At 51.8% G+C, this 27,852-nt stretch overlaps 1 protein-coding gene across 1 annotated transcript; it reads left to right on the plus strand.

The window, feature by feature from the left end:
• Gclc (glutamate-cysteine ligase catalytic subunit) lies at positions 1 to 27,852 on the plus strand. Its single transcript, XM_048347612.1, has 16 exons — positions 1 to 298; positions 15,071 to 15,183; positions 15,939 to 16,121; positions 17,761 to 17,874; positions 18,934 to 18,992; positions 19,102 to 19,232; positions 23,357 to 23,431; positions 23,785 to 23,901; positions 24,590 to 24,728; positions 25,021 to 25,133; positions 25,532 to 25,624; positions 25,797 to 25,901; positions 26,136 to 26,217; positions 26,295 to 26,398; positions 26,470 to 26,590; positions 27,183 to 27,852. Exons 1-16 carry the CDS (start codon positions 149 to 151, stop codon positions 27,401 to 27,403), a joined length of 1,920 nt encoding a protein of 639 aa, XP_048203569.1. The 5' UTR covers positions 1 to 148; the 3' UTR covers positions 27,404 to 27,852.

Here is a 27,852-nt window from a genome sequence, read left to right on the forward strand (position 1 = left end):
GTCCCCGGGGGCGGCGGGGACCACCCACCGGGAGCCGGAACGTACGGGGGCCCCCTCCGCCGGCCGCGGCCCGTGGGCGTCCCCGGGGAGGAGCAGCCCGCGTCCGGCCCGCGCCCGCCCGCGGCCCCGAGCGGAGGGGCGGGCGGCCATGGGGCTGCTGGCCCAGGGGTCGCCGCTCAGCTGGGAGGACACCAAGCGCCACGCCGACCACGTGCGGCGGCACGGGATCCTGCAGTTCCTGCACATCTACCACGCCGTCAAGGACCGGCACAAGGACGTGCTCAAGTGGGGCGACGAGGTGAGCGCGGGCCCGGCCCGCCCACCGGCCCCGCCGGGCCTGCCCCTTGCTCGCTGCGGGCGGCCCCGGACCAGCTCCGGGCTGTGGGTGTCCGCGCCTCTCTTGCTCACTCGTCCGGGGGGGCGGGGTGTCTCCCTCCATTCGGCCATCGCCGATCGCGCCCGGGGTTGGGGTCGGTCGGGGGGCGTGAGCTTGGGGAAGGGGAAGGGGAAGGGAGCGGCGGCTCCACGCTGCCCCCGGAGCGCGCTGGGACCCGGGGCCCGCAGGCCTCCTCCTCTTAGGATGCAGTCGCTCGGGCATTTGCCCTGCCCGCCGGCGCCCAGCGTCTTCTTGAACCTCCCTTAACTTCTCCCCCCAAAACTTCCCACGTTGGAACAAATAACTAGCGCAGTTAATCACAGCCTTCTCCCGAGGAGGAGGAGGAGGAGGAGGAGGAGGAAGAAGGGGGGGGGGGACCCCGCCTTACACCTCAGTCAGCACTTGGTGCCCCTCTGGGGTCTAGAGTCTGAAGCTCAACATACCAAATCCCCGTTTATTGGAATGAACTCCTTTCTGCCAAAGATTTTTGTCCACCTCCCTTTTTTAAAAAAGAATATGCAGTACATAAAATTAAATGGTTTCTTGAGATAGCCTCTCTGGTTTTAGTGGTTTGGGCATTTTGTCTGAGGTGGTTGACCTCTCTGACAACTTTATCCCCTGGGATAAAGTTCTTTGCTCTTGGCCCAAGTTTCAACGGTGATGTGCTACTTCCCGCAGAAAATCTTTCTAAAACTGGTTGGATAATCCTGCCTCCTGCTGCTAGTGGAATGAACTCTTCCCAACCAGAGAAGTAATAGTGATAGTAACTTAATGTGTCCACAGAAATAGTTTTATCACAGTTTGGACAGAAAAGGAGCTACAGCGTGTATGGTGAGAGTCCTTCAGTTTGAAGTTTATTGCTCCTTACATTTACATGTTGTTTAGTATATTATGTGTCACAGGAAAATGTCAACCCAAGAAGAGCCAGGGACACTGTGCAACTTGGTCACCTGTTGCCCTAGGGCCTAAACTTTGAACCTGGTATGGTTGGCATCAGGTAATTGTGGAATTATGGTACAAAAACTAGCCATCCTTTAGCAACTCTAAGTTAGAATTTCCTTTGTGCCTGTTTTGACATTTGAGTAGAACTAGGTGGTCTTTGGCAGTCATCATGACAAAAAGACATGAGCAGGAAAACTTGAACACAGCAACTCACTCCAGGGACCCCCTCCTACCTAGACTTCCTGCTTTAAAAACCATTCCTTCCGTTGGCAGGAAAAGCTTTTAGACCTACCTTTTTCAGTGACTTGAAGGTGTTGAATTGTAGTAAGATGAGCTGAAGTAGGGCCTTGAACAGAGGATTTCACTTAGACAGCTTTGGTCCAGGGAGGGTTCACCTCTTCTCCCAAAACTTAAGGGGAGTGGAAAAGAGTATCAAATACAATGTTTGTCTTCTGCTTCTATAAGGGGGAGAAAACCAGGCTTAGCTTTCCAGCCATCTTAAAAGATCACTTCCTGAGATGGGATGTCAGGCATCAAAGATGCCATTGGGAAGTTTGGACTTATAATATTCTAGTAAGTATTATACTAAAACATGCCAGAGATGTTCTCTAAAACTTGGTGACTGTTGAAACTGCATTTTCAGATTCCTTGTTCCAAATATTTTGTCATAAATGAAATACAGACTATCAATTGATGTTTTACTGCATTCCAGTGACAAGAGTCCAGCTGGAAATAGGCCACCTGGCAGAGGATGAGTTAAGATTGTGGAAATGGCACTTCAGTGGGGCCTTGGTACCCCCCCACCTTCATCCTTCTCCCTGAGCCTGTAGGTACAAATCACTGTTTATACCACTGTGGTACATGGTATGTGCCAAGCCTCTATTCCTCAGTGTGACACCAAGTTGTCATCCCACAAAGAGGTATCATTTCCCAACCTGCAAGCCGCAGCACATTAAAACAGATTCAGAAAATTCCAGTGACATCTCTGGGCTTGTTGTTGTTGTTGTTCTTATAAAGATTGTGTACAGAGGGACCACTCTTATGTAAGTCAGATGATGAGCACGTTTCTTTTTGGACAGTGTCACCCCTTCCCTTGCTGTCTTCCCATTTTTTCCTACTGTCCTCACCCACAAGTTGTAGAGTTCATTTTCAACACCGTGTCTAGTGAGCACCACTGCTGCATTTGTTCACCCTTTGTCCCTGCATTTCTGTGCCTCCCCTAACCCCCATAGATAAAGGAACAGACAAAATGAAAACAAACAACCAAGAAGAAAAAAAACATTTCCGTTTCCTGGAGTTCATTTCTCTGGGATTTTTGTTGTTACTCTTAAGAATGGTTAAGATACATTCTAGCTTCTTAACAAGTGTTAAGCATTGGATAGAGTTGTGGAGGACTGAAACAATGTTGTGCCACTTTCTAAGATTTGTTCATCTTGCATAGTTGGTTAGGAACTCTTATATCATAGTGTGACCACCCCACCCCCCACCACCACCATGGTCTTACTCTGTGAAGACTTTAAGAGCTTAAGTATTTAAGATATATAAGTGAAACGGTACTGTATTTGTCCTGTGACCGGTTTATTTCACTTAGATTATACCTAAGGTTAATCGAAGTCATATATTCAAGAGTTCTTCTTTACAGCTAATATTTCATCGTTTCAATATACTAAACTTTCCTTTCCTTTGGCAGTACTCAGTTGTCTTTTCTCTGTTGTCAATAGTGCCACAGGAAACACTGGCGAGCTATGTCTCTGTTAAATGCAGAATGAAACACACATGATAAATTGGTCCTCCTTGCACATAGAAAGATGGTTGCATTAGAATTTTGCATTGAGTGTGTGTGTGTGTGAAAAGGGGTGTGTAGCATGTCATTTATTCCTTCCTGTGGTTTGCAGTTACAGTTGTGCTTGAAAGCCAGTCATAGAAGACTTCCTTGAGAAGAGCCTTGTGCAGAGAAGCCCAGGGTCAGACTAGGCTCTGCACATTGTAGGGACTCGCTGTTTCACACACTGAGTGCCCAGTGCTGTTGTCAAAGCCAGCACTGCAGGTGTGTGTGTGGAGCCTGGGGAAATGGGAGGAAATGGCTGGGCAGATAAAAGTGGGGAAGGCGTGGTGAGCAGGGTGCTCCCGGGAGATGGTGGCCCCGCCGCACACAGTGGTGCCTTGCATGCGATAGGCAGCACCGAGCACCTCAGACCAACTCTGCTTCTCATGATTGGACACCACACCCCCAGGGCTGTGGTTTACAAAACACTCAGGCCGGGCACTGATATGGTCAGGAGGAAGCCTGGTGCTGGGGAAATAGAATCAGACCTGCCTACTAGGAACCACAAAGAACCATGTGTTTGGGTTCTGGTCCAAAGTCCAACTGCCTGTGACCTTGAACTTCATTTCCTCATTTGGAAAACTAGAGGCCTGGACTCTCAGCTTGTCATTTGGGTAAAATTTATAATAAAGGTGTATGTCTCAAAACAGATTATGTTACGTGTTGAGGTTGATATGGAGGTGCCTGCTGGCTTGTGGGAACTTCACAGTATTTTCCTGTGAGAACCTTATATGTAGGCTGGTTCTCAGATCACCTCCAGACGCTCCGGAGGGCAGGTTCTGATGCCTGGGTGCTAGGATGGGCCGTGGTGGAAGGAATGAGATGTCCCTGACTCCGCGCAGTGTGTGTGGCCCACCACACGGTAACGGAAAGCACGCTACTGCACAGTGCACACACAGTTCAGATAAAGACCTTGTTGGAACTGGATGTATGTGAATCTTACCTTGTAAGGCGCCTGATACTTTGTGTATCCCCGGAGTGACCCTGAGCTGTGTTCTGGAATGTCCTTTCAGGAGCTGCTTTTACAGTGTACAAGGCAGGGGCTGGGAAGATGGCCTAGTGGTAAAGTGCTCGCCTCATATACATGAAGCCCTGAGTTCCATTCCTCAGAACCATGTATATAGAAAAAAGCCGGAAGTGGTGCTGTGGCTCAAGAGGTAGAGTGCTAGCCTTGAGCAAAAAGAAGCCAGGGGCAGTGCTCAGGCCCTGAGTCCAAGCCCCAGGACTGGCAACAAAAACAAAACAAATAAACAATACAGTGCACGAGGCAGGTCCATAGATGTGCGTCAGGCATGTTACCCCACGTTAAGGTTCGTTCTCTGCAGGTGGTGAGAACCCATTGGCCCGGCCTCCAATGCTGATGGACTGCTGAGGAAGGACCTCACAGATCTTAGGGTTTTTATTTTGCGTTTGAGACTGAGTTTCACCAGACATGTAGTAAAGGCTGACCTCAAACTCAAGATCCTCTTGCCTTAGCCTCTTGGCTTAGCAAAGTTTTCTAAGGTAGGGTGTTCTTTGTCCCTGCTAATAATACTTGTCACTTTCCAATCTGTGATTATGGTGAATGTTTGTTTGTATTTTATGACTGGCTATAGTTTAAAAAGTGAAAGCCCTTCTCTCAGAAAGTTCTGTGATCTTAGGACACAAAGCTTCAGACTACATTCTCATGTATAAGACTAGTTAAAAAGGAGAAGGAAATAGGTAATTTGCCAAGTGTTGGTGACTCTCACCTGTATGTAATTCTAGCTACTCAGGCTGAGAGCTGGAGGCCAGCCCCAGGCAGAAAAGTTCACATGGCTAGCAGAGTGGCTCAAGTGGTAGAATGCCAGCCTACCAAGTGCAGAACCCGGAGTTCAAATCCTAAGACCGCAAAGACAAAACAACGTGCTCGCAAATACATTATCTTTAGAGAATTTTATAGTTCTGTCCTTTAACTTTTTTTCAGTACTAGTGATTGAACTCAGCCTTACAATTGCTAGGCAAGTGCTTTTCACAACTTGAGCTGTTTCCAAGTGCTCTAAATTCCATTCAATTTAGGAAAGTCAGGAAATGCTTATGAGAAATGTTACGATTTGTTTCTCTGTCCAGTTTCAGTATTCTCCTGAAACAACATGTTCCAGTAGCTTCTGACTAGGTAATCCCATTATAAAGCCGTATATATTTGACTTCAAAAATGTTGTCTTTGGCTTCCTACATAAACCTTTTTGAGCTTTATAGCTTCTCTATAACAAGACAGGATTCCTAATTGTTCCTTCAGAAAAACAAAAACTTAAGTTTTACTCACATGTGGCAAAACATGAAAAGCTTTATTTCCATGGTAGAGTACAGTACTTTTAAATTAGGAGGCACTTCCTGAGTGCCACTATATACTGCAGTATAAAACAGGTGAGAGAGGGAGTAGGAAGGAAAGAAGCACTCTGTTCTTGAAGAATTCAGTGGCTGGAGCAGGTGGAGACAGACCCCGGCGTGGTGAGAAGCGCTCGCTCTTCCTAGTAACAGTGGGATTCTGGCAGAGAAGGCAAGGCAAGGGCTCGGACACGTATGAGACTGAAGGAAGGTACCTGAAGCTGAGAGGTTGCTGGTGACTGTAGCTTTGGCGTTGGTAAAAGCAAGGAATGGACTGGCTAGAGGATACGGCCAGGAAGGCCACCAGAGTTGAGCTGTTTAAGGAACTTTCTAGTAGGCCATATGGGTACTGTGAGAGATGGTGTTGAGACAAGGATCTTTATTGCAGATCATTTTAGAAGTGGTATGAAAAGTGGGGTAGGAGGGGTCACTACAGGCAAAGTCCCCAATTCAGTTTAGGCTTGGAGAGTAAAGCAGGATCCAGCTAAGCCCGAGTACGTGGTAGTGGGCCTGTCTTCCCGGGGTGAAGGACCGTGGGATTGTGAATACGTGGTAGTGGGCCTGTCTTCCCCGGGGTGAAGGACTGTGGGATTGTGAGTACGTGGTAGTGGGCCTGTCTTCCCGGGGTGAAGGACTGTGGGATTGCGAGTACGTGGTAGTGGGCCTGCCTTCCCCAGGTTTCTGGCACAGAGGACTGTGAGAGTAAGCACCATGTTGGGCTGGCCCTTGGGGGACTATTTGGATGTTAGTTGGGCACTCCTGAAGGAGAAGCAGCCGCTGGGGAGTGAGGAGCCTGGGGGCCACAGTGCGGTGTCTGGGAAGCACCGTGGAAGGTGAGATCATCAGGGAGAGGAAGTGCACGCGTGCCTCAGCCTGGGGACACACACTTGAGGGACAGGAAGGCAACGCAGCGGCTCTGTGCAGGAGGAGTGGGGCAGGGGAGGCCTGCTATGAAGCCCTCCGGGGCCTCCGTGGTGGAGGTGAGGGCTGGAACGGAGCTTCCGGGGGCCTCCGTGATGGAGGTGAGGGCTGCAGCAGAGTGCAGCAGCATGGGAAGGCCTGGGAACCCAGGAACATCTTGGAAGTACAGGAACTTGGGAAAGAGCAAACCTAGTTTCTTTCTGTACAGCCCTGGAAATGAACCCAGGCCCGGGTCTTGCACATGCTGGGCAAAGGCTCTGTCAGCCCTAAGAGCTTGTGTGTGGTACATGTGTGTGGGTAACTGAAAACTTGATCGTGTGGGTTGGTCTGTCCTCGGCAAGCTGGTTTGGCCAGTAGTCCTACTCTGTTGGACACTCTAGTTAACAGAACTTCCAGTATTCTTGGGTTTTCTTGATTGTTCTGTCAGGGTCTGGTAGTTGAACTGATTGTCCACAATAAGATTACAAAAGAACTCCAAAACAGATGTTCCTGGTTGCATAACTGTCCATGCAGATCCAGGCCCGTTGTTTCTTTTACCTCCTGCCAGAGATATGCTCATCCTCTCCCTCCTCTTCCTTCCCTCCTCCCTCTCTTACTCAGTTAATACCTTTTTGGGGGATGAATGCCGTGTTAGCAGAATTAAAGTCCATGACCATTTCCCTGAACACTTAAGAATTGAATCAACCACGGAGTCATGAACTGGAGTTTCCAGACTTCCCCAAAGGTGGAAAGGACTTGAAGAGCCTGTGAACGCTGAAGTGTTGTAGAAGCGTCTGAATCACAGCAGTGACCTTAAAGCTGAGAGAGTGAGCACACCGAATTCCTGGTAGACTTCCTTCTCTGAGCACTCTCAGTCTCAGACTTGGCCTGAGAGGGTCTGTGGATGCGCGTCCTTCACTTCCGCTTCCGAACGCTCTTGGACTCACCCAAACCAGGTGTTGTTTAGGGCTTGGTATCTATTGACTCTACTACTCAATTAAGCACTAGGAAGTGAACAAAAGTTCTCTGAGCACAAGGGTCACGCACTTCGCTCCCTGGAGCATAGTTCTCGAATCCCAGCTGAGGCTGCACTGCAGGGAGTCCGATGATACAGAAATAGAAGGACCTGTAAAAATCAAGCCCTGCGGTTCCACCTGTGAGTGGCCCCGAACTACGGAGCCTTCGCCCTTGCCAAGGTCGTGAGGCTGCTGTGTCCTTACTTCCCTGCACAGAGAGTGGAGTGTGGACCAGTCGAGAGGCCCCTGGCGTGGCCCGCCCCTCCCTGTTGCTGCCCATACTTGCCATAGGAGGAGCTCTCACCAGAGAGGAGATGGCAGTGGGAAGGAAAAGAAGGGAGCACACACGAGGGGACAGTGGTGGGCATGCAAGCAGCGTCTTCAAGCCCTAGGTGCAGACCGAGCATTTCCATCTCATACCAGAGCGCCCAGAACGGAGCACTGCCGTGTGCTTGGCGTGTCTCGTCCAGAGCACCAGAGCTTGCCCTCCACGCTGCCGCTGGCAGGCCGGCCTGTAAAACGCAAGTGCAGGGCCTGCCAGGCTGAACTCACGGGATAGTTAGCAGGCCGGGACCAGAGCCCCAAGTCAGGCACTTGGCTGAGCTGTTTGAGACCTTTGTCCTTCGGTGTGATTTCAGACATGCAGGGACAGAGTTTAATTAGCTAGTCAAAGTGCTCCACACCTGGCTGGGTCCACTGGAACGTTCAGAACTAGTTCCTGCCGGACTAGGGCCCTGATACTGCTGTGCTGAGCTGAGATTAAGGATGTGTGCTCAGATCCTCATGGTGTTGGGAGGGTAGTAATCCTAGGAGCCCGGAACCTGTGGGCACAGATGGCATTGTGGGGTGACAGTCCCATCTTAGTGTTGGCTCTCAGGCTCTGTAGCAAGTACTTTCCATCACTGTCTTTGCTGGGTGATTTGCTTCCTAGGAACCACGGCCTGAGCTTTTCCTGCTTCCCGTAGGAGTCTCTGACTCTGAAACAGAGGCCATGCCTGCCTGGCTGCGGCCTCCCGGTGGGGGGCAGAGTCTTCTGTAGCCTGGGACAAGAGCTCCTGCCCTTGAGGACTGCACAGATTCTGGATTGCTCTCACCCTTACCCTTTGGGCCCAGCTCTGACATTTGCGGCGTGTGTCTTGGAACTAGGATGCCTCCTTCTTCCTGTTGTCCACTTGGACACTGTTGACAAAGCCTGGGAATTCGCCGTCCTTGGAGCCCAGGGTGGTATTCAAGTGCAGGTGCTCTGTGGTAAGAACTACTTCTGTTTACAATATTGTTTCTTTAAAAGGAAATGCCTTGTGGCTCAGGTTTCTCCATTGCACAGTGCCTGAATTATGCCAATGGCCAACGCAAACATCACATTGGTAACCCAGTGTGCTTCCTAACTAGGTTGGGGGCAAGGTAGGAGAGCCTCCTGGCTTCATGCATGTCCAAAACTTAAACGTGATGTACGTTGGAAAAGTTAGCCAGCGTAAGTTCAGAGGTCCAGAAAATGAATGTCTTGTGCTGTATGCAAAAGCACAACAAACAGATCTGCATTCATGGCACTGTGTACCTAAATGACCACGTGTCCAGGGGCTCAACATCATGTCTTCTTTGTTTAGTCAAAGCGCCACCATTCTCCCTTCTCGAGAGTCAGCATGGCTTTCCTGCAGCTCCCGTGTGTGTTGCCTCTCTGGTGAAGTCTCAGTTTCTCACAGGGGCCTCCTGGCAGTAACCAAGGCCTGTGAGAGTGTTTCCCTTGGGGGCAGCAGGATTCAAGGAAGTACCAAGTCATGTGGGAAACCCATTATTTATTTCTGTGTTGTGTTAAAAACGTTCTTGTCCCACAGACCAATAATAGGAGGCCAGGCCAGGGCCAGGCCATGTTAATTTTGCCTCTAAAACTCCACGTTTCCTCTGGAGTGTACCCTGTGATTCTGTAGTGCGACTCGATTTGGGGAGTGGAGAGAGTAAGGCTCTTTTTCCAAAATACATTGACTGTTTTAGGAATTGGGTATCACTTTAAACAGCTAAAACATTTCCTTTTTGTGACATAGGGCAGTTTAATGTAACGTTTTAACCATTACCCATTTAAAATATCACTATCCATATGAAATAACGGAAAATCACAGTAGGCTTTTTACTTGGTACTTACTGATGCCCCAAAATTGTGCTTCTCATTTATGGTGCTGTAACCAGGTAGGTAGCCAGATTTGGAGCCCTGTCCCGTTTTATCACATCTGTGCTGGACGCACACAGCTGCTCGTGGGGTCTGGGTAAGGCTCTTGCTGCATGACCATGGGCCCTGCGGCTGGCACCACTAGGGTCTCCAAGGCTGGTTGGTGTGCTAGGGATGGAAGTGGGAGAGTACTCCGAACCATTCACTGTTTGTGTTTTAGCACATGAGGAAACAAGTCTGGAGCACCTTGCATCGTGGGCACAGAGGCCCTGAAGACAGAGCGGCCCCTAGCAGAAGTGCTACATAGGGCATCCTTTGGGTTGTGTTTGTGTCCGAGGGTCTGTAGGCGATCTGTAGATGAGTCTCAGTCCCTTCCAGGGGCTTAAGCTTAAGTGCACTTCCTCTGTGAAGTGGCTGGCGTTCCTAGACCATATTAGGCTGCTGTGCGCACGTATAGCGGTTTGGCCATTTTGAAAGTTCACACAGATAATTTACCATCCTGTGTTTTACTGCCTCTGTAGTTAACAGGCAGCCTTGAGGACAAGCCACCCATGCCTGGCGAGTCGCCAGCACCTGCTGGCAAGCCCTCTGTGGGGGGCAGACACAGAACAGAACCGTGTGCGTAGAGGGCAGTCATCTACTCGCTGGGTGGTAGAGCTGGCGCCCCAGGGCTGTGGGCTGGTTCAGCACTTGGTGTAAAGAGGAAAACGGGTCTCTGAAGAGCAGCGGGTGGTTCTAAGAAGAGAATTAGAACAACTGGGTAGGCCAGTGGAAAGAGCCAGTGGTGGGATGGAGGATGAGGTCCTGACCCCCAAACTTGAGTAGGAGGACTGGGGACCTGCCCTGACTGCCCCCTCTTCTGGACACTGCCTTGGCTTCCTCTCTGACCTTCCCACAGGGTAAGGAAGGACTTTCCCCATCCAGACCTGGTGCCCCACCCAGGCACTGGGCAGGTGGACAAAGGACTTCCTCAGAGTAAACTGTCCCTGAATGAGACGTGCCCGTGACTGTGCTGAGTGTTTCAGAATTATCTGTGAACATTTTCACCTCTGGGGAAGAGAACTAAGAAATAGTGTTTCATAAAAATGCCTTACCTACATACGTCAAACGCTAAGCTCCCAGAAACTACCCTCAAGGTGGAATGTCAAGCCGTATAAAGCTTAGGAAAGGAAATATTTTTAACTTCTGGTGAGTAACAATTAAATACTTAACATGAATCTTTAAAAGTGTGAATACTGATAGGTGCAGGTAGCTCACATCTCTAATCACATCCACTTGAGATTGGGAGCATCAAGGTTTGAGGCCAGCCCAGGCAGAAAAGTCTTTGGGATCCCATCTCCACAGAAGGATACTAGACACAGTGGCACATGCCTGTCATTCCAACAGTGATGGGAAGTCCAGAGTAGGTGAGTAGAAGTTCCCAAGCCCTTGCAGGAAACAAGATTTCTGTCCTCAGTGGAAAACAGCACGGGAGGCATGGCTCAGTAGCCTAGTAAGCTGGAGGCAATCCTTAGTATCTCAAAAATCAAAGTTTGAATACTAACATTAACTTATTTTACATGCTTAATACCATATATTTTGCTGCATGTCTACTCTTTAGACATTATACTGAGTTCTTACATCACTTGTAATTAAGATTCCTAATTGGTCTGATATCAGATGAACAAGAAGCATCTCACCCTGTTCAAATGTGCTTCCAGTGCTGTATGAGTTGAGTCTAGGCTCCTAGCAACACCGTAGAGCTCATGTCAACAGTCAGTAGGCCTGTCCTAGACTCACTCGTAGGCTAAACACCAACAGATGAAGGGTCCTCGCTTACGGAAAAAGTGAACACTTAAGTAGGAGGGGTTTGTAACATGGTTGTGTCTTTTCTTGGGGCCATGTAAAAGTAACTGAGTCAAATAGGTTCTGTAGGGAGTGTCACCTGCGCGCTGTGAAGAAAAGGCAGATCTCTGTGGTGGCTGTTATTTCCAAGATGAGACGTGAATCACACAACACTGATTATTCATCCTGCAACCTATTTACAATGGGTGCTCTGAGTATGCACTTCCAGAATTTTGTATGTGTGCACTAGTCAGGGTTCAAAAGCTGACATGGTGGTCCCCCCTTATCCTGGGGGGGGGCATGCCCCAAGACACACACACACAACTCCGCCACAGTTGTTGGCAAATTGTATATGGTATCTAGTCCTATATACTGTGTTTTTCTATAATAAGGGTTAATTTAAGGCTAGGAATGTGGCCTAGTGGCAGAGTGCTTGCCTAGCATGCATGAAGCCCTGGCTTCGATTCCTCAAGCACCACATACACAGAAAAAGCTGGAAGTGGCGCTGTGGCTCAAGAGGTAGAGTGCTAGCCATGAGCAAAAAGAAGCCAGGGACAGTGCCCAGGCCCTGAGTTCAAGCCGCAGAACTGGCAAAAAAAAAATTTTTTTTGAGCTACAAATTAGTCACAGAGAGAGAATAACAGCAGTAACTAGTAAGGATAGTAATAATGGTATGTGGACTGTGACCTCTCAAAATGTTTATTCAGAAATATGAATACTTTTGGACCATAGGTCTCTCAAACCACAGAATGCAAAACCTCAGGTAAGGGACTACTGGACATTTTAATCCTTAAAACCGGCGTTGAGCTTTACAGGCTTTCATGTTCTTTTCTCCCTCTCATCCTCATGTTCATTGCAAGAAGGAAGTTTAGCAAAGGACAAGTCTCAGAAATGTTTTTGTTACTGCTAATTGGGTAGTTTACTGAACCAAATCATCCTCGTTTGGTTCTAAAGGGTGTAGTTATTTGGGTGCCTGTATGAACTAGAATTGGAAATAAACATGATAAATACTGGAGTGGTGAGGCACTGACGTTAGAAAAAGTAGGAAGGAGTTCGGGGAACAAGTCAGAGGACTGGAGGCCTAGCACTTCACCGTAGCTTTAAATCTGAGTGGAAAATGGTCACAAGAGTCTCCGCTGGCAGAACTGAAGAGCAGGTCTGTTCTTCCTTGTTCTGTGGCAAATGTCCTGATGTTTCTCTGTTTTGTTTGCTTAATGAGATTATGGGTGATTATTCTCTAATTGAGAGTCTGGTTTGTTAACATTTTAAATGTCATCCATTTGGCTGATATTAAAACTCAGAGTGAGTCTGAGGTTTTTGTCCTTTTGTTGTGCTGTCCTCTTGCTGTACAGGCTGTGCTTTAAACTTGAGGCTAAGAATAATTTATTTTTATTTCAACGCGGAAGTTGGATCTCCAGGCTGCATGCTTGCTAGGAGGTGCTGTACCCCTAAGCCGTGCCTCCAGCCCTGGTTTTTGCTCTTTAATGATTTCCGTCCTACCTGGGTTCACAGCCACTCAGCAGTTTCTTCCCATTGGGATGCAGTCCTTACCTGGGCTGGCCTCAAACCCTGGACCTCCCATTCTTAGTCCCCCAAGTAGCAGGGATGAAAGATGAGCTACCAGTGCCTGCCTCATGGCTAAGGATGATTTTGAAAACTAAGGATTTCCATTGGAAAACAGAAACAAACGAAACTAGAAAATGCTGAGAAGTTCCTGTCAGCGTCCTCTGTAATCACCACTGGTTCTTGCTCATTTAGGACATAGATAAATGCTAGGGACTCTTCGTTGTTCCTCACCCTGTGATCTGCAGTTCCCTTCCCCAGCACAGCCGGTACTGTGACCCTCCACCACCGGACTCACCGTGATGGGCCTCCTCTTAGGTCCTAGCACAGGGTGTCGTAGACATCCGGAGGTGAAGCAGGGACGGGAGCAAAGCCCAGCCAGCACCTGAGCCCTGGGCGACTGAATTGACCACTCCAGCCCCTTTGTCCCTAGAAAAGGGGAAAGCAAAGCTACTTTTACATGATGGGCGGAAAGATTAGGATCCAGCATATGAAAAATTCATGGTACCCCCTTTCTTGTTAGGCTCACCTAAAGACAAGAGGTCTCTCGGCTTGTGGGGACACGGCCGGTTTCCAGGCCCCCGCCATGCGTCCTCTGCTACAGTGCCAGGTCTGCAGGCGCTGTCGGCAGGCAGCGGCAGCCATGGGGGCGGGGGGGGGCGGTGCTTCCAGATGGTTCTCAGTCCATTGATACAGTTACAGGAGCACATCCCTTTGTGAAGGCATTCTTAACTAAATTCTAACTGGACCCTATACTCCATAAGCTGACTAATGAAAGGTCATTGAAAGTTTGTTTCTTGCTAATCTCTTTACATTCCCATTGATGTGGTGGAGCAGGCAGGCTCGCATGCCATCCAAGACCGGGCAGGCCCCATGGGCAAGGGGCCTGCCCCGGAGAGAGCTTCACCCGGCCTGAGGGCCAAGGTCAGGTGCTGCACCCGGCCACAGCAGTGTGCAGTCGCTTGCCTTTATCCGCGTGCGCTTGCACATGTTTCAGGCATACTAGTGTATGCAGTATATGTCACAACCCTGTGTGTTCCATGGTCTAGTCCTGGAAGCGGGCGGGGCCTGCCCTTCTTTACATCACTGTCTTGGTGCCTTGTGCAAAGGCAGTGTTGACGGGTTTGCCTGAGTAACCTAGTTCCATACCTCTGCACTCATGTGGAAAATGGATGTTTTATCTTCGATCATAGCGCACTTCATAATCTTCACTGTTCATGCTGACTCTCGTGACCTAAAGAATGTGATCGCAGGGAAACAAAAGCAGGTCCTAATTGTTCTGTCTACTCAGAGGAGTCTTGCTTTGGCACATAACTGTTTTCACACAAATTCTACCAGATGTTATTAGTGCACTGTTGTGCCTTGTGGTGTAAAAATCAGTTTCAGAGATGGGAAGCTAAATTATTTGTGATGTAGTTAAATTGTGATAAAGTTAAATTATTGAAACCTCTATAACAGTTTCTCCACATTTGTGTTTGCAAGTAGAACTCCCCAAAATTGGACCTTGTAGTGGGATTGTAAAAGAATCTGAGGTGCCAGTAATTGTAATCTGCCTGGCCTATATTCCCAGGTGGCCATGTTTCTAATTCAGATGACCCAAGAAGTAAGTTGAAACACAGCTTCTGGGCTGGGGATGTGGCCTAGTAGTAGAGTGCTTGCCTAGCATGCATGAAGCCCTGGCTTGATTCCTCAGCACCACATAAACAGAAAAGGCTGGAGGGGCGCTGTGGCTCATGTAGTAGAGTGCTAGCCTTGAGCAAAAAGAAGCCAAAGACAGTGCTCAGGTGCTCGTCTAAGCCCCAGGCCTGGCAAAAAAGTAAAAAGCACAACTTCCTTGCCACAGCAGTTTATACTGCCCTGCTTTGAAAGTCGTCACCAGGTGCCCTGAGGCTTCTTTGGGAGAATCCTAAAAGAGGGGAAGAGGATTGAGGAAGGAACCCTCACCCTGCCTTGCACATTGGCTTCCATTGGCTTCAGATTACGCAAATGAGCCCTCAGTGTTGTTGTGAAAGCTGATGGGACTATCCAGCCTTCATGTTTCCCTGCCTGTATTTTGAAACTTGCAATGCTGGAGTCTGGGGAATGCTCACTGTTCTCGCCCTTATTATTTTCAATAGGTGGAATACATGTTGGTATCTTTTGATCATGAAAATAAAAAAGTCCAGTTGGTCCTGTCTGGAGAAGATGTTCTTGAAACTCTGCAAGAGAAAGGGGAAAGGACAAACCCCAAGTAAGCGGACTGCTAAACACTTGATTCTGTGTTTCTAGATCTTAGAGCCACGAAGAGCAGAATTTCTTCTGGGATTTGTAGAAGGCAGAATGTCGTGGCAGCTCAGGTTCCAAGTTGCCTGGCCTTCAAATACTGGTTATTCGGTAGTTGAGTAGCCTTAGCCAAGTTTAACCTCCTGTGCCTCAGTTTGCTCACCCGTAAAGCATAGATAATAACAATGCAAACCTCCAAGTGGTTGAGATTGAATGTATTACTATATTAATACAGTACAATAAGCTAAACATAAGCTATACTTACATTTAACATAGGCCATTATTAAATATTTTGTAAATGTTTTAGACCTGGTACCTTCCAGTCCTTATGTAGTTGAAGACTGTGGAGAATCAGCAACCTCATGAAGGAGTCCTTAGCTTTGTTTATACCTCACGGCCTTGAAGTTCTTTTAAGCAAGTTCTAGATTTGGTGGTGGTAGTGGTGGTGGTGTTGAGGTTCAGACTTTCACCAGTCAGGGATTCCACCGCTTGAGCCATGCCCCCGGTCCTAACACAGACTCCAGAATGCTGCAGCAAAAGATGAAGGTGAAACAGTGCAGCAGTGGAGCTCACTGGACACCGAGGAAAGTGACCACTGCAGCCTGTGTGGGAGACGGGAGGGAGGGGCCCATGCCACTGTGGTCCCTCCGTACATCACCTCTATAATAACGCTAATGTGGGTGTAAAGTAAGAATAAGATGAAGCGGCATCTTCTCTCCGCAGTCACCCTACCCTCTGGAGGCCCGAGTACGGAAGCTACATGATCGAGGGGACCCCAGGACAGCCCTACGGGGGGACCATGTCCGAATTCAACACAGTCCAGGACAACATGCGGAAGCGGCGGCAGGAGGCGACCTCGGTGCTGGGAGAGAACCAGGCCCTGTGCACCATCACGTCCTTCCCCAGGTTAGTGCCCAGCCCAGCTCGCCTGGAGAGCCGCGCCAGAGCTCCGGGCCTGGGGACCACGCTCGTCACCCTCAGAGCCGCGGCAGCCTGGGAGGTTTCCGGAAGGCTCGATAGTGCCACCGTTTTGCTTTGTGGCCCAAGATGGACTGCAGCGCAGGGACACAGTGGTAGGTGTATGGTGGAAATGAAAACAGCAGGCAAATCCTGGGGAGGGGAGGGGGGAGGGCAGGGGGAGGGTCATGGCTGCCGTTGGAAGGAACAACAAGTAGCAGACAAGAAAACCAAAGAGTTCATTTGATAACTTCTATTGAACTTCAGAATCCAATTTTTTACAGTTTCCTTTTTCCCATTGAACACTAGGAATATTATATATTTCACTTAGCAAATTAAAAGAGGACAGAGATTTTGACACAAATCAGACCGGTTTTGTTTTTGTGGGTTTTTTTTTGTCAGTCCTGGGGCTTGGACTCAGGGCCTGAGCACTGTCCCTGGCTTCTTTTTGCTCCAGGCTAGCACTCTGCCACTTGAGCCACAGTGCCACTTTTGGCTTTTTCTGTGTATGTGGTGCTGAGGACTGGAGCCCCGGGCTTCATATATACAAGGCAAGCACTCTACCACTAGGCCGCATTCCCAGCCCCCCAGACTGTGTTTTTATATTTTAAAATATAAGAATATGTAGTGTTGATACACAGTGACCATTCTTTCAGCCCAGAAAATAAAGTATTTGGGTTAACCCGTCTATGTCACCCCTCAGCTGACAAGGGCTCTCTCTGTGGAGCACTTGCCTTTTTAAGCAGTGAGCTCGCCCGAGTAGTGACTCAAGTGGTAGAGTTGCCAGCCTGGCGGGTGAGGCTCTGAGTTCAAACCCAGGACTGCATCAAAAGCCTGCCTCCCGTGTGCCGCGGGGAGCAGGAGTGCTCTGTGGGAAGGCTGTGTAGCCCCCTGGGGACAGCTCGGAGCCGGTCGTGTCGCTGTTTGACTAACCTTGCCTACGACGGAAATGCCGGCGCTCAGCACCCATGGCCGGCCAGCGCTGGGCTGTGCGGCGGCAAGGACCTGTCTCTGCCCCATGCCACGGCTCACAGGTGGCCACCAGCCAGCAGGTGCTCCCCCACATGAAAGACGGGGTACAGAAACCCTGCCAAGAGCCTCCTGTCCCCCACCTTGGAGCCCTGGACCCCAGCCGCTGAATGGGGTAGCTGGGGAGCAGAAGGGAGGTGTAGTCTGGACAGTGTGGCAGCGCTCTGTTAGCCCGCCCAGGTCAGGGGAGATGTCGGGTGGGTTCCGAGGCGGCCTGCAGAGGTGGCAGCGGGGAGACCCTGTCTACGTGCAGGGAAGCCCGTTGGAAAGCAGGGCGGGGGTGGGTTCCGAGAGCTCAGAGCTGGGAAGGAGCACGCCCTGGCCACGAGGGGCATACCTGCAGCCCCTGACATAAGACCAGGGACATCACTTGCAGGTGCCAGTCCTCGGAGAGCCTGGTAAATGCGTCATAGTCGGTGAGGGCATGGGGACTGTCACAGAGACGGCCTATAGGACACTGAAACGACGTGATTTTAACAGACGGCAATGCGTGGCAAGACTCCAGGCAGTTCATTCCCAAAGATGGCTCCCATCTATTCAGCTCTTCGATTTGTTGTAGATTAGGCTGTCCTGGGTTCACACTGCCTGAGTACAAACCCAACCCTGTGGAAGGAGGCGCCTCCAAGTCCCTCTTCTTCCCAGATGAAGCAATAAACAAGCACCCCCGCTTCAGGTGAGTTGGTCTGAGTCGACACACCCTGTCCCCCTTCTTTGCCTCAGCAGACATGAGCACCTAGACCTAGACATTCTGTGCCTTCCTAACCGCACACACTCTGCCCACAGACATGGGCCACCGCTACCTGGAGGCCGCTTCTAACATCCAAAGCTGTCCCCTCCCCAAGTCATCTTCCAAGTCATTAAGTTAGCATTGTCCTCTTGTGGCTGAGCAGATTCTTTAAATCACACGTTACTCCCACTTCTTCCCTTCTAAATTACCATTGTTTCTATGATTACGGTGTGTACCATGACAGTAACATAAAACATGTAAGGTTCCGGTCTGTTTCGTAGGTCCAGTTTTCCTTCTGTCCTATTAACTGCTCAGGCTGTTAGCTGTCGTTTGTTAGGTTTTAAGTTGCTTCAGGACCTGCACCAGCTTGAGTTTGGCTTTGTACCTTGTGCTCACCTACCCTGAGCAAAGGCCCCTGATGCCACGCGGGGTGCTGGGCCCTGCAGTGGTCATTCTGTTCCTAAGTACTGCGTCTGCTCTGCGCGGGGGGCCTTTGGAGGTAACGCGGGTTTATAAACACAGTTCCCATGTTGAAAGTGAAATAAACATTTTTAGCTGTAAGAAAAAGGACATTATGACAGATAACAGAAGGTGGCAGCACCAGAGACCGCCCTTGAAGAAAGTAGAGTGCTCCTGCCTGACGTTGGGGTGACGCAGGCTTCCTAGCAGAGGGGGTTCGGAGCTGACTGGAGCAGAGCCTTGCAGGAGGAGCGCGTACAGTCACAGGTGTGACTCCAAAGGCACACTGAGAGCCGCCGCAAGTTGCCACAGGGAAGGCTGGGAACGGCGAGCCCCACCATGGTTTGGAAAGAGCGGCGGGCGCCATGGAATGAATGGTGCAGGGGTTGCTCTCCCGGCAGGGAGCCGGGAACGGGCGCCGTTGTCTGTGGACGCTCGTCGTATCACTTGAGGAGGACTTTCATCAGTTCATTTCTGTGTGGTGAAATTCTTCTCCTGCCTGGTGGTTCTTGGGTGACATTTATGAAGTTTGGTTGTCTGTTTTAGTACCCTAACAAGAAATATCCGGCATAGGAGAGGAGAAAAGGTTGTCATCAATGTGCCAAGTAAGTTAGGGCTGCGAGGGGCGCTGGGGAGGGGGGAGGGGAGGGGAGGGGGAGAGTTGCTGAACTGTTGAACTGACTCTCAGCCATGTCCTTCCCTCTTACAATGCAGTATTTAAGGACAAGAACACGCCGTCTCCATTTGTGGAGACGTTTCCTGACGAGGAGGCGGCCCAGGCAGCCCAGCCCGACCACATCTACATGGACGCCATGGGGTTTGGGATGGGCAACTGCTGCCTTCAGGTACGGCCGGGACTCAGACCGGCTCAGACTCTGCTTTAACAAGCGCGCCTGCGTTAGGTAGATGGGGGAGTTGGGATTCTTTCTGAAAAGAAATGAGACTTCTTTAAAATAATTTTGTTACTGTGACGGTGTTGTACAGAGGGGCTGAGAAATGAGATTATTTTAGTAGGTCCTTCTGAAGCTACCTCTTGACTTAGCACCCCAGATCAGCACAGTGCACAGCTGGGGCCCATAGTCCACCGGCCTAGAACCCGTGTCCCATGGTTGCGCGTCTTACTGCTAGCTAGTGGCAAGCTGGGGAAGCTGTTTGGCATGCAGCCGACCTCTCGTTCTGGAAGTACGTATGCATGGTCAGTACCAAAGTTCTTTCTTTGTGGAAGGGCTCCAGTAGCTTTGTGATGGAAGGGAAAAATTCTTTGGACTTTAAACTTGGCCACCTAGCAATAGAGAAAGAATAAATACTTAACTGGCCCTTGCCTGGCCTTGGGCTAAGTCACCCAGAGGGTCTGAGAGACACCTGGTGCTGCTGGCAGCCTCTGCCCGTGGAGGGGGTGTGGGGGGAGGGAGCCCAGAGCCTGCGGCAAGCGAGGCCTGCCATGCATATCAACTCCCACCCCACCCCCCTTTACTCGGGGCTCCTCATTTTTCCTATGTATCTAACAACAGGGTTTATAGTGAGGTCCCCTTCTAGGTCTGACTCCAAGCTCAGATTTATCTCATTGCCTTTATTAATGGGTGTATCTTTTGCGAGCCCTCGTTTGATTGAATCATTGTAGAAACTGTACAATGTGTAAACTTTCTCATTGAGGACTTAAAACCTGAGACAGTGTCTGTTGTATTGACTTCAGCTGGTTAGGAATGGTCCTTGCGGAGCCAGACAAAGGGCTCTTGCTTGTAGTCCTAGCTACTCAGGAGGCCACCCAAGCATAAAAGTTCAAGAGACTCCATCCCAGCCGATGGCTACAGGGAAAGACAGAGTGTCACAAATGTGTCATCCCCAGCAGTTCAGGAAGCACATTTAGGAGGGTGTCGGGCAAACCCCGATCCCGCAGGGGGCCTTATGCACTGCAACCCGCGGCCACCGGACCCCGAGCCAGCCAGAGTTGCCCAAGCCACTGCCTGTGCAGGCACCTGCTGGCAAAATCCCTCCAGCCTGAGTATTGATGAAACCATGGCCCACGCGAGGGCCGTGCCCGTCTCCATGCTGACTTGTTACCTGCACTGCGGCAAAGGGAAACGTCGTTCTCTGTTATTCTTGACGCTACTGGTAGTAAAAGCTATACTGCCTTCAAAATAAACAGGCCTGTAAGTTTCCTTAGGAAAAGCCACACTTAATTCAAAATGAGAATTTTTTACTTTAGCTGCAGTTATTGAGTTTCTTTGTCTTAATTACAATGGAAGCTCATGATAGCCCATGGCTTCAGAGCTGTGTAAGTGCTTTCAGGGTGCTCATGGGCTTTTCTTGCTTTAATCGTATTCTGCCAAGGAAGCACGATTGCTCGGACACACTCCTTCCCCAAAACAAGGGGCGTTCTTTCCCTCAAAACACTGTGTGTGCAAACAACACAACTCACTCCCAAGGGAGAGGGCTCTTTCCCTGGACACCAGTTCTGCACAGAGTGAGTTCCAGTGGCACCTGACCAGCCATTTTGTGGTGAAGGTACATTGCTCTTAAGCTTTGTGTTGTACATTTAGTGCTAATTTTTCCAACAACATGTCATGAACACAGTCTTTCTGTCACAAATACAGAGTATGTAAAATGTAAATGCAACGAATTCCACAAATAACCACAGAAACAATCCTGTGCTGTGTAACTTGTAGAACAATAGAAACTATAGAGAAAAGTAATCTCAAAGTAATTTTTAAGTTTTACTTAAAGATTTACTGTTGAAAACAAAAAGCATCTTTGCACATTCAGATTCGCAGCTCGTGAGCCAGGTGTGATAGTGCACGCCTGGAATCCCAGGTGAGGTGTGCTAGTACACACACCTGTAATTGGAGTACTTGGGAGGCCGAGACAGAGAGAGAGAGTTCAGGCCACCCTGGGCTACATAACAAGACTGTGTCTCAAGAGAGAAAATCCTTTAGTGCCCAGTCCATCCGTGGCTTGTTATCAGAGGGCTGTCCCCCAAGGAAACCCTGGGGCTTCAGAACTGGCGCCTTGGAACATGTGCTTCGTTGTCAGTTTCCTGTTGGCTCTACTGTATGTGACAAGCCCTGCTCTCTCTCTATCCGTACCCTCCTTCCAGAACAAAAACGGGCTTGTTCCTTTCCCTTTAGCCACAGGGGTAACGTTATCTGTTCTGTGGGCTCTATCAGATAAGGAAGGTAGTTACTAAATTTATTTAAAATACCTAAGTTTCTGTTACAAACAGAACTATCACATTCCAGTTGCTGCTTTTCTTACGCAGTCATTTCTAGGGTTGGCTTTTCCAGGATTTGGGTATAAATTTCTAAGAGCAGCCAATCACAGCACTGGAAAACAAAATGTTTGTGGTGGTCTCTTAGGAAAGCCCCGCTCGCCGCGTATTACAGCATCTGAAAGCCACAGTGGGCCTAAGTACACGGGAGGTCCTCGCTGAGCAGAACGCGCCGGCCGCGCGTGTGGAGGACAGTGGGCCCTTGGCCTCGCACGCCCGTGAGTGCCTTGGGGATCCTGGTTTTCAAGTGTCCCCTCGCATCTCTGTCCCCACCCTCTCCTCTGCCGTCCTCGTTCCTTCAGGAACTTGAGACGTGGCCGGTCAGCACTCGGGGCTGGGTCTTGGCTCACGGGCCTGAGGTGACCCTGTTTCCTCGTCAGTTTTGAATCCTTGCCACACTTGTGGGTGTGTTCCTTCCCTTTGGAACTCGTGTTTCCGGACGGTGGTGACGCAGATAAGGGCTCGATCCCCGTGTTGAATCAGCCTGTCTGGGGAGGCCGGCGTGTCGGCCCCACGGCTGGGGGAGGACGGGGCTCTGAGCGAGAGCCTCCCGCAGAAGCCATGAGCTGCTCCAAAGCAAAGCTGGGGCTCTCGCTGAACGCTGGGACCAGCGCGTGGAGGCCGGTGGCGGTCGGCAGTCAGTCAGCCATTGGTAGTTCAGCTCGGTGCATCAGTACTTCCTCCGCCAACACGCGACGATTGTGCTCTACAAACCAACGGCCCCGGCCCCACGCGGCCATGCCCCACAGGAGGCAGGGGAGGGGCTTGCACGGGTTTATCCACTTACTTCCTTGGGGCATTTGGTTCGGAGGATTTGTGCTAACAGTTAGGTGGTCTCTTGTCTGCCTCGCTTACCCTGCGGGTGAGGTTTTGTACCTGGGGTGTCCCGGGGTGGTCACCCTGACATCACCTCTGGGCCAGCACTGAGCACAGCCGCTCCGACATCTTGGAGGACTTCTGTGTCTGCGCCCTGGGTTCACAAGCCCACGTGTCCGGCGTCTCCTGTCCCAGGTCGCCCCTCACTGTCAGTCCTGCCAGGCAGCGCCCACAGCCTTCTTTTCAGAGGGGCATGCACGGCTTTCCCTGCTCTCAGGCTTCCTCCTGCCCCCGGCTACCACCACACCATCGCCAGTGTTCCTAAAACAGTTCTTGCTTAGCAGTGCCAAAGCCCTGTAGTACCAAAGCTTAGCCCAAGTAGCGGACACGGTTAAGTGCCGACTCCAGCTCACCTCGCCAAGGACAGCTTTTAAACAAGACTCATGCATTGGTGCGCTGCCGGTTCCTCTCCTCTCCTCCAGCCCTCACCCTTGTCAGGTGTGACGGTGTGAGGAACATGCTAGTGACTTGTTAATAATGTGCATTCTTACAAGTGGCACTGTGGCTCAAGTAGTAGAGCGCTAGCTTTGAGCTGAAGAGCTCAGGGACAGCGCCCAGAGTCCAAGCCCCAGGACTGACCAAAAGAAAAGAAACTACCAAATTATTTGGGGCTGGGAATGTGGCTTAGCGGTAGAGTGCTTGCCTCGTATACATGAAGCCCTGGGTTCGATTCCTCAGCACCACATAAACAGAAAAAGCCAGAAGTGATGCTGTGGCTCAAGTGGTAGAGTGCTAGCCTTGAGCAAAAAGGAGCCAAGGACAGTGCTCAGGCCCTGAGTTCAAGGCTCAGGACTGGCAAAACAAATAATAACGTGCATTCTTCAACAGGTGACATTCCAAGCCTGCAGCATATCTGAAGCCAGATACCTTTATGATCAGTTGGCCACTATCTGCCCGATTGTCGTAAGTAGAATTACATCTTACTTTAAATACATTGTGAATAAGAAAAGGCTGCCTAGGCAGAATTTGCTGGGGGGGGGGGTAGTTAAGATCAGCTAAGGCTTCACTCGGAAGTGAACTGACTTAAAAGGAGCTCAGGAACTGTGCCATAGACTTCCCGCGCTGGTGAAATGCCCACCAAGTGTCAGGTGTGGCCATTCTCCCCTCAGGATGCTGTACATGAGCACAGTCCAGGGATTAGGATCGTCCCTGGTGTGTTTCCTGCCGAGAGTAAAAGCTCTGTGTGGGCCCCGGGCACCCACCCTCCAACTGCGGGACTGGGCGGGGCCTGCAGAGCTGCCTTCCTTTGTCCCTAGATGGCATTGAGTGCCGCGTCTCCATTTTACCGGGGCTACGTGTCCGACATCGACTGCCGCTGGGGGGTCATCTCTGCTTCTGTGGACGACCGGACCAGGGAGGAGCGAGGACTGGAGGTGGGGAGGACGGAAAGGGGAAGGACAAGTTTCCCACATCTTCTGCATGCTGTGGGAGCGCTTTGCTGTCCCCCTGGACAGTGCCTCTGGTTGTTGAGGTGGCTGGGGGGGGCGGAGCCATGCCGGGGTGGAGGTGGCTCTCGGGGGCGGGGCCGTGCCGGGTGAGGGCGGGTGGTCGCCTCTGGTTGTTGAGGTGGCTGGGGGGGGCGGAGCCATGCCGGGGTGGAGGTGGCTCTCGGGGGCGGGGCCGTGCCAGGTGAGGGGGCGGGTGGACGCCTCTGGTTGTTGAGGTGGCTGGAGGGAGGCGGAGCCATGCCGGGGTGGGAGGTGGCTCTCGGGGGCGGGGCCGTGCCGGGTGAGGGCGGGTGGTTGCCTCTGGCCCCGTGCATCCTCACAGCCGCTGCTGAGCGCTCTAAACCACACATCCATCCAGCCTGCCTGCAGCCACCGCCACACTCTTTTGGGCTTGGAACGTGGCAGCCATGGGTAGTTGTGGCAGTCTTGGCCAGAGCTGACGGGTGTGATCTTGTCCTTAGGCCGTTATTCAAGTGTTCACCTCACCATGCTGTGTAACTAGAACTAATCACACTGCTTACACTATTAGTGTCGAGTGTGTTCTTACATCCTTACTTGGGGTATTAACTTTCAGAACACACTATACGGCACTTGCTGTCTTTTTTGTGTTTAGCCACTGAAGACCAGTAACTACAGGATCAGCAAGTCACGGTACGATTCCATAGACAGCTACTTGTCTAAGTGTGGGGAGAAATACAATGACCTTGACTTGACCATCGACAAGGAGATCTACGGGCAGCTCCTCCAGGAAGGTGAGCGCGGCTTCTGCCTGCCCCGCTGCTCTTCAGGGAGCCCTCGGTGCTCGCCGTCGCCCGTGGGAAGTCTCTCCGATTCCTGAAGTACTTGAGGTCTCCGTGACCCTTAGCGGCAGGGACTTGCTTTGGAGCCCTGCGTGCAGGCCACATGAGTGTCCACGCAGGTGCTGTGTAGGTAGTGAGGGATCCGCTGGCCCCTCCCAGCATGGCAGGCCGAGGACACCGCAGCCCTGTGCCCCCACGCCGGGCAGAGCCTCGCCCTCTCAGTGGCCCGGGGTCTGTCTTGCAGGCATTGATCACCTCCTGGCCCAGCACGTCGCTCATCTCTTTATCAGAGACCCACTGACCCTGTTTGAAGAGAAAATACACATGGACGATGCCAACGAGTCTGACCACTTTGAGGTATCCCTTCGTCTTCAGTGCGTCTCCCCTTGAGCTGTTTCCGGGGGCTGGTGACACCAGACATCTCCTGCCTCTCCTCACCTTCGCTGGCACGGAGGACATTTACAAGAGGCCTCAAGCACCCTTTTTAAACAGTCCTCACAGTCTTTCCTCAAGCCCACACTTGGTTGTTCAGAATTTTGTCTTGTTTGCCTAGTGAAGATTAATTCATCATAGGCGGCACGACAAGTTGCTCCGTAGAGCTCCGCGCTGCGGCCCTTCCCTGCAGGGCACGCCCGCCCAGAAGGCCTCTGCTCTACCATTCGTGTGTGTGTCAGTGCACGCGCGTCGGGCATCGACAGGGACGCCTTCCTCGGTGCACCAAGTCGTCTCATCGGCTGCTTGTTTTCTTCTCGTAGAATATTCAGTCCACAAATTGGCAGACAATGAGGTTTAAGCCGCCTCCTCCAAACTCAGACATCGGCTGGAGAGTGGAATTCCGGCCCATGGAGGTGAGACACGGGCAGGACCAGAGGGGCCGCGGCCGCCCCCGACGGCTCGACCACCCCCCCACACCTTCCTCAGACCGAGGGGGACGAGGCCGAGGGGAGGGGCCGGGCGCGCCGGCGGGGGAGGGGGGGGTGAGGCGCTGGCCCTGAACGCCTCGCGTGTCTGCGTGTCTAGGTGCAGTTGACAGACTTTGAGAACTCCGCGTACGTGGTGTTTGTGGTGCTGCTCACCAGGGTGATCCTGTCCTACAAACTAGACTTCCTCATCCCCCTGTCGAAGGTGACACTGACACTGCCAGGGCTGGGGGGCGGGCGGTCTGTGGATGCCCTTCCTCGTGTGTTTCTCAGAGCTCTGTGCTCAGGATGGGTGACCCCAGCCACCTGCCCGTCTGGACTGCAGGGGCGAGGCGAGCGGGCACCGCCTGCCTGTGGGCGCAGGTGGGCGGGACGCCGCCCTGGGCGCCTCTGTTTGATCTCGTGTGGCGACCTGGGTGTGATTCTCCTCTCCGCTCAGGTTGACGAGAACATGAAGACAGCGCAGAGACGCGATGCCGTGTTGCAGGGCTTGTTCTACTTCAGGAAGGACATCTGCAAAGGTAGGACCGGCCCCGGGGCTCCGGTGGGCGCAGGCCGGGCCCGCCGCTCACGCCGCGGCCTGTGCTCTGGTGCGCAGGCGGCCACGCGGTGGTGGACGGCTGCGGCAAGACCCCGAGCAGCGCGGAGCTGGCCGCCGAGGAGTACGGCCTCATGAGCATCGACACCATCATCAACGGCAAGGTAGGGAGGGGGAGGGGGGGGGCCGGGCGCCCGAGCCCCGCGGGCGGCCGCCCACACTGTCTGTCCCACAGGAAGGCGTGTTCCCCGGCCTCATCCCCATCCTCAACTCCTACCTGGAGAACATGGAGGTGGACGTGGACACCAGGTGCAGCATCCTCAACTACCTGAAGCTCATCAAGAAGAGAGCGTCCGGTACGCAGCCGCTTTCCTTGTCCCTAGCTGCGCGCTTGCTCCACCCCCTGTGCCGAGCCCGGGCTCGGCGGGAGCTCCTGCTGACACAGCTGGGCGTGCGTGTCCGGCGGTGGGGACAGCGCCACAGCCTCGTGCCAGGCCTGGCGGCCGGCGGGGCCGTCCTGTCCCCAGACGCCTCTGTCCCCGGCACATCCCGAAGACACCCTTGCTAGCTTCAAGGAGATGGGTCACCTCGGCTGGGCCTGGTGGGGACCCTCCTGGGATGCTGAACCCCAAGTCACCCCATCACCACCCCAAGGCCCCGGCAGCCCTGAGAGGCCACGGCTTCCCGCTGGCCACGGCAGGGACACCTGCACTTTGGGCAGCGTCGGCCTCAGCCTCGCAAGAGCTGGCCGTGCTGGCACATGGCTGGCATCTAACAGGCGCCGAGGAACTGTCCCCATTGCCTGCCTGCCACCTAGGCTTCCCGGAGGAATTGTTGCAACGCAGAGGTGACATCTTCCCAGCCCTGCTGTGGCTCGCCGGCAGGCCCTAGGCATTGCTTTTCAGAGGGCTGTGGACGGGGTTTTGAGCAGCTCTGCTTCTTTGGCAGGACAACTGATGACTGTCGCCCGATGGATGAGGGAGTTCATCGCGAACCATCCTGACTACAAGCAGGACAGCGTCATAACGGACGAGGTGAACTACAGTCTCATGGTGAAATGTAACCAAATTGCCAGCGAACAGTGCGAATGCCCAGAGTTGCTGGGCTCGGCTTTCCGGAGGCGGGCGAAGGATGGGGGGAGCACAGCCGACTCTGGCCCCTCCAAGTAGCCCTGAGCAGGGGAGCCCTGCCCTTCCGAGGCTCAGCTCGCGCTCAGGTCTGAAGACCAAACAGTAGCCCTGCTGTGTGGCCTGGTCCTGGCCACGGGGGCCAGAGGCCAGCGCCTCCTTCCGTGGCACATAGTTTATACAGTATACATGTACATAGTAAAGTATTTTTATGATTAACAAGGTATTTTAATAGCCCCGTATTGAAAGTCATTGTGGACCGGCTTGTACATTCGGATTTCTTACTCTGGACCCGCTACTGTCTCAGCAGCTTTGTAGGTGTCGTGTATGCTAACTGTGCAATACTCGCATTCCAGAGTTTAAAGTGTTTACTGTAACAGTTTCTTCAGAGACTACCTGGACCTGATTCACTGAATGTATCGCTTTATCTTAGTAATAACACTTCCCGTTAGTCTGGATTTTTCTTAGTAACACTTCCGGTTAGTCTGGCT

The sequence above is a fragment of the Perognathus longimembris genome, chromosome 6, assembly GCF_023159225.1.
Source record: "Perognathus longimembris pacificus isolate PPM17 chromosome 6, ASM2315922v1, whole genome shotgun sequence".
Lineage (NCBI taxonomy): Eukaryota > Metazoa > Chordata > Mammalia > Rodentia > Heteromyidae > Perognathus > Perognathus longimembris.

Excerpts from the sequence above, each read along its gene's own strand:
- Gclc (XM_048347612.1), top strand. The coding sequence starts at position 149 with ATGGGGCTGCTGGCCCAGGGGTCGCCGCTCAGCTGGGAGGACACCAAG. Across the intron at positions 26,218-26,294 it reads CAGGAAGGACATCTGCAAAG|GCGGCCACGCGGTGGTGGAC; the intron begins GTAGGACCGGCC and ends TCTGGTGCGCAG. Across the intron at positions 26,591-27,182 it reads CATCAAGAAGAGAGCGTCCG|GACAACTGATGACTGTCGCC; the intron begins GTACGCAGCCGC and ends CTTCTTTGGCAG.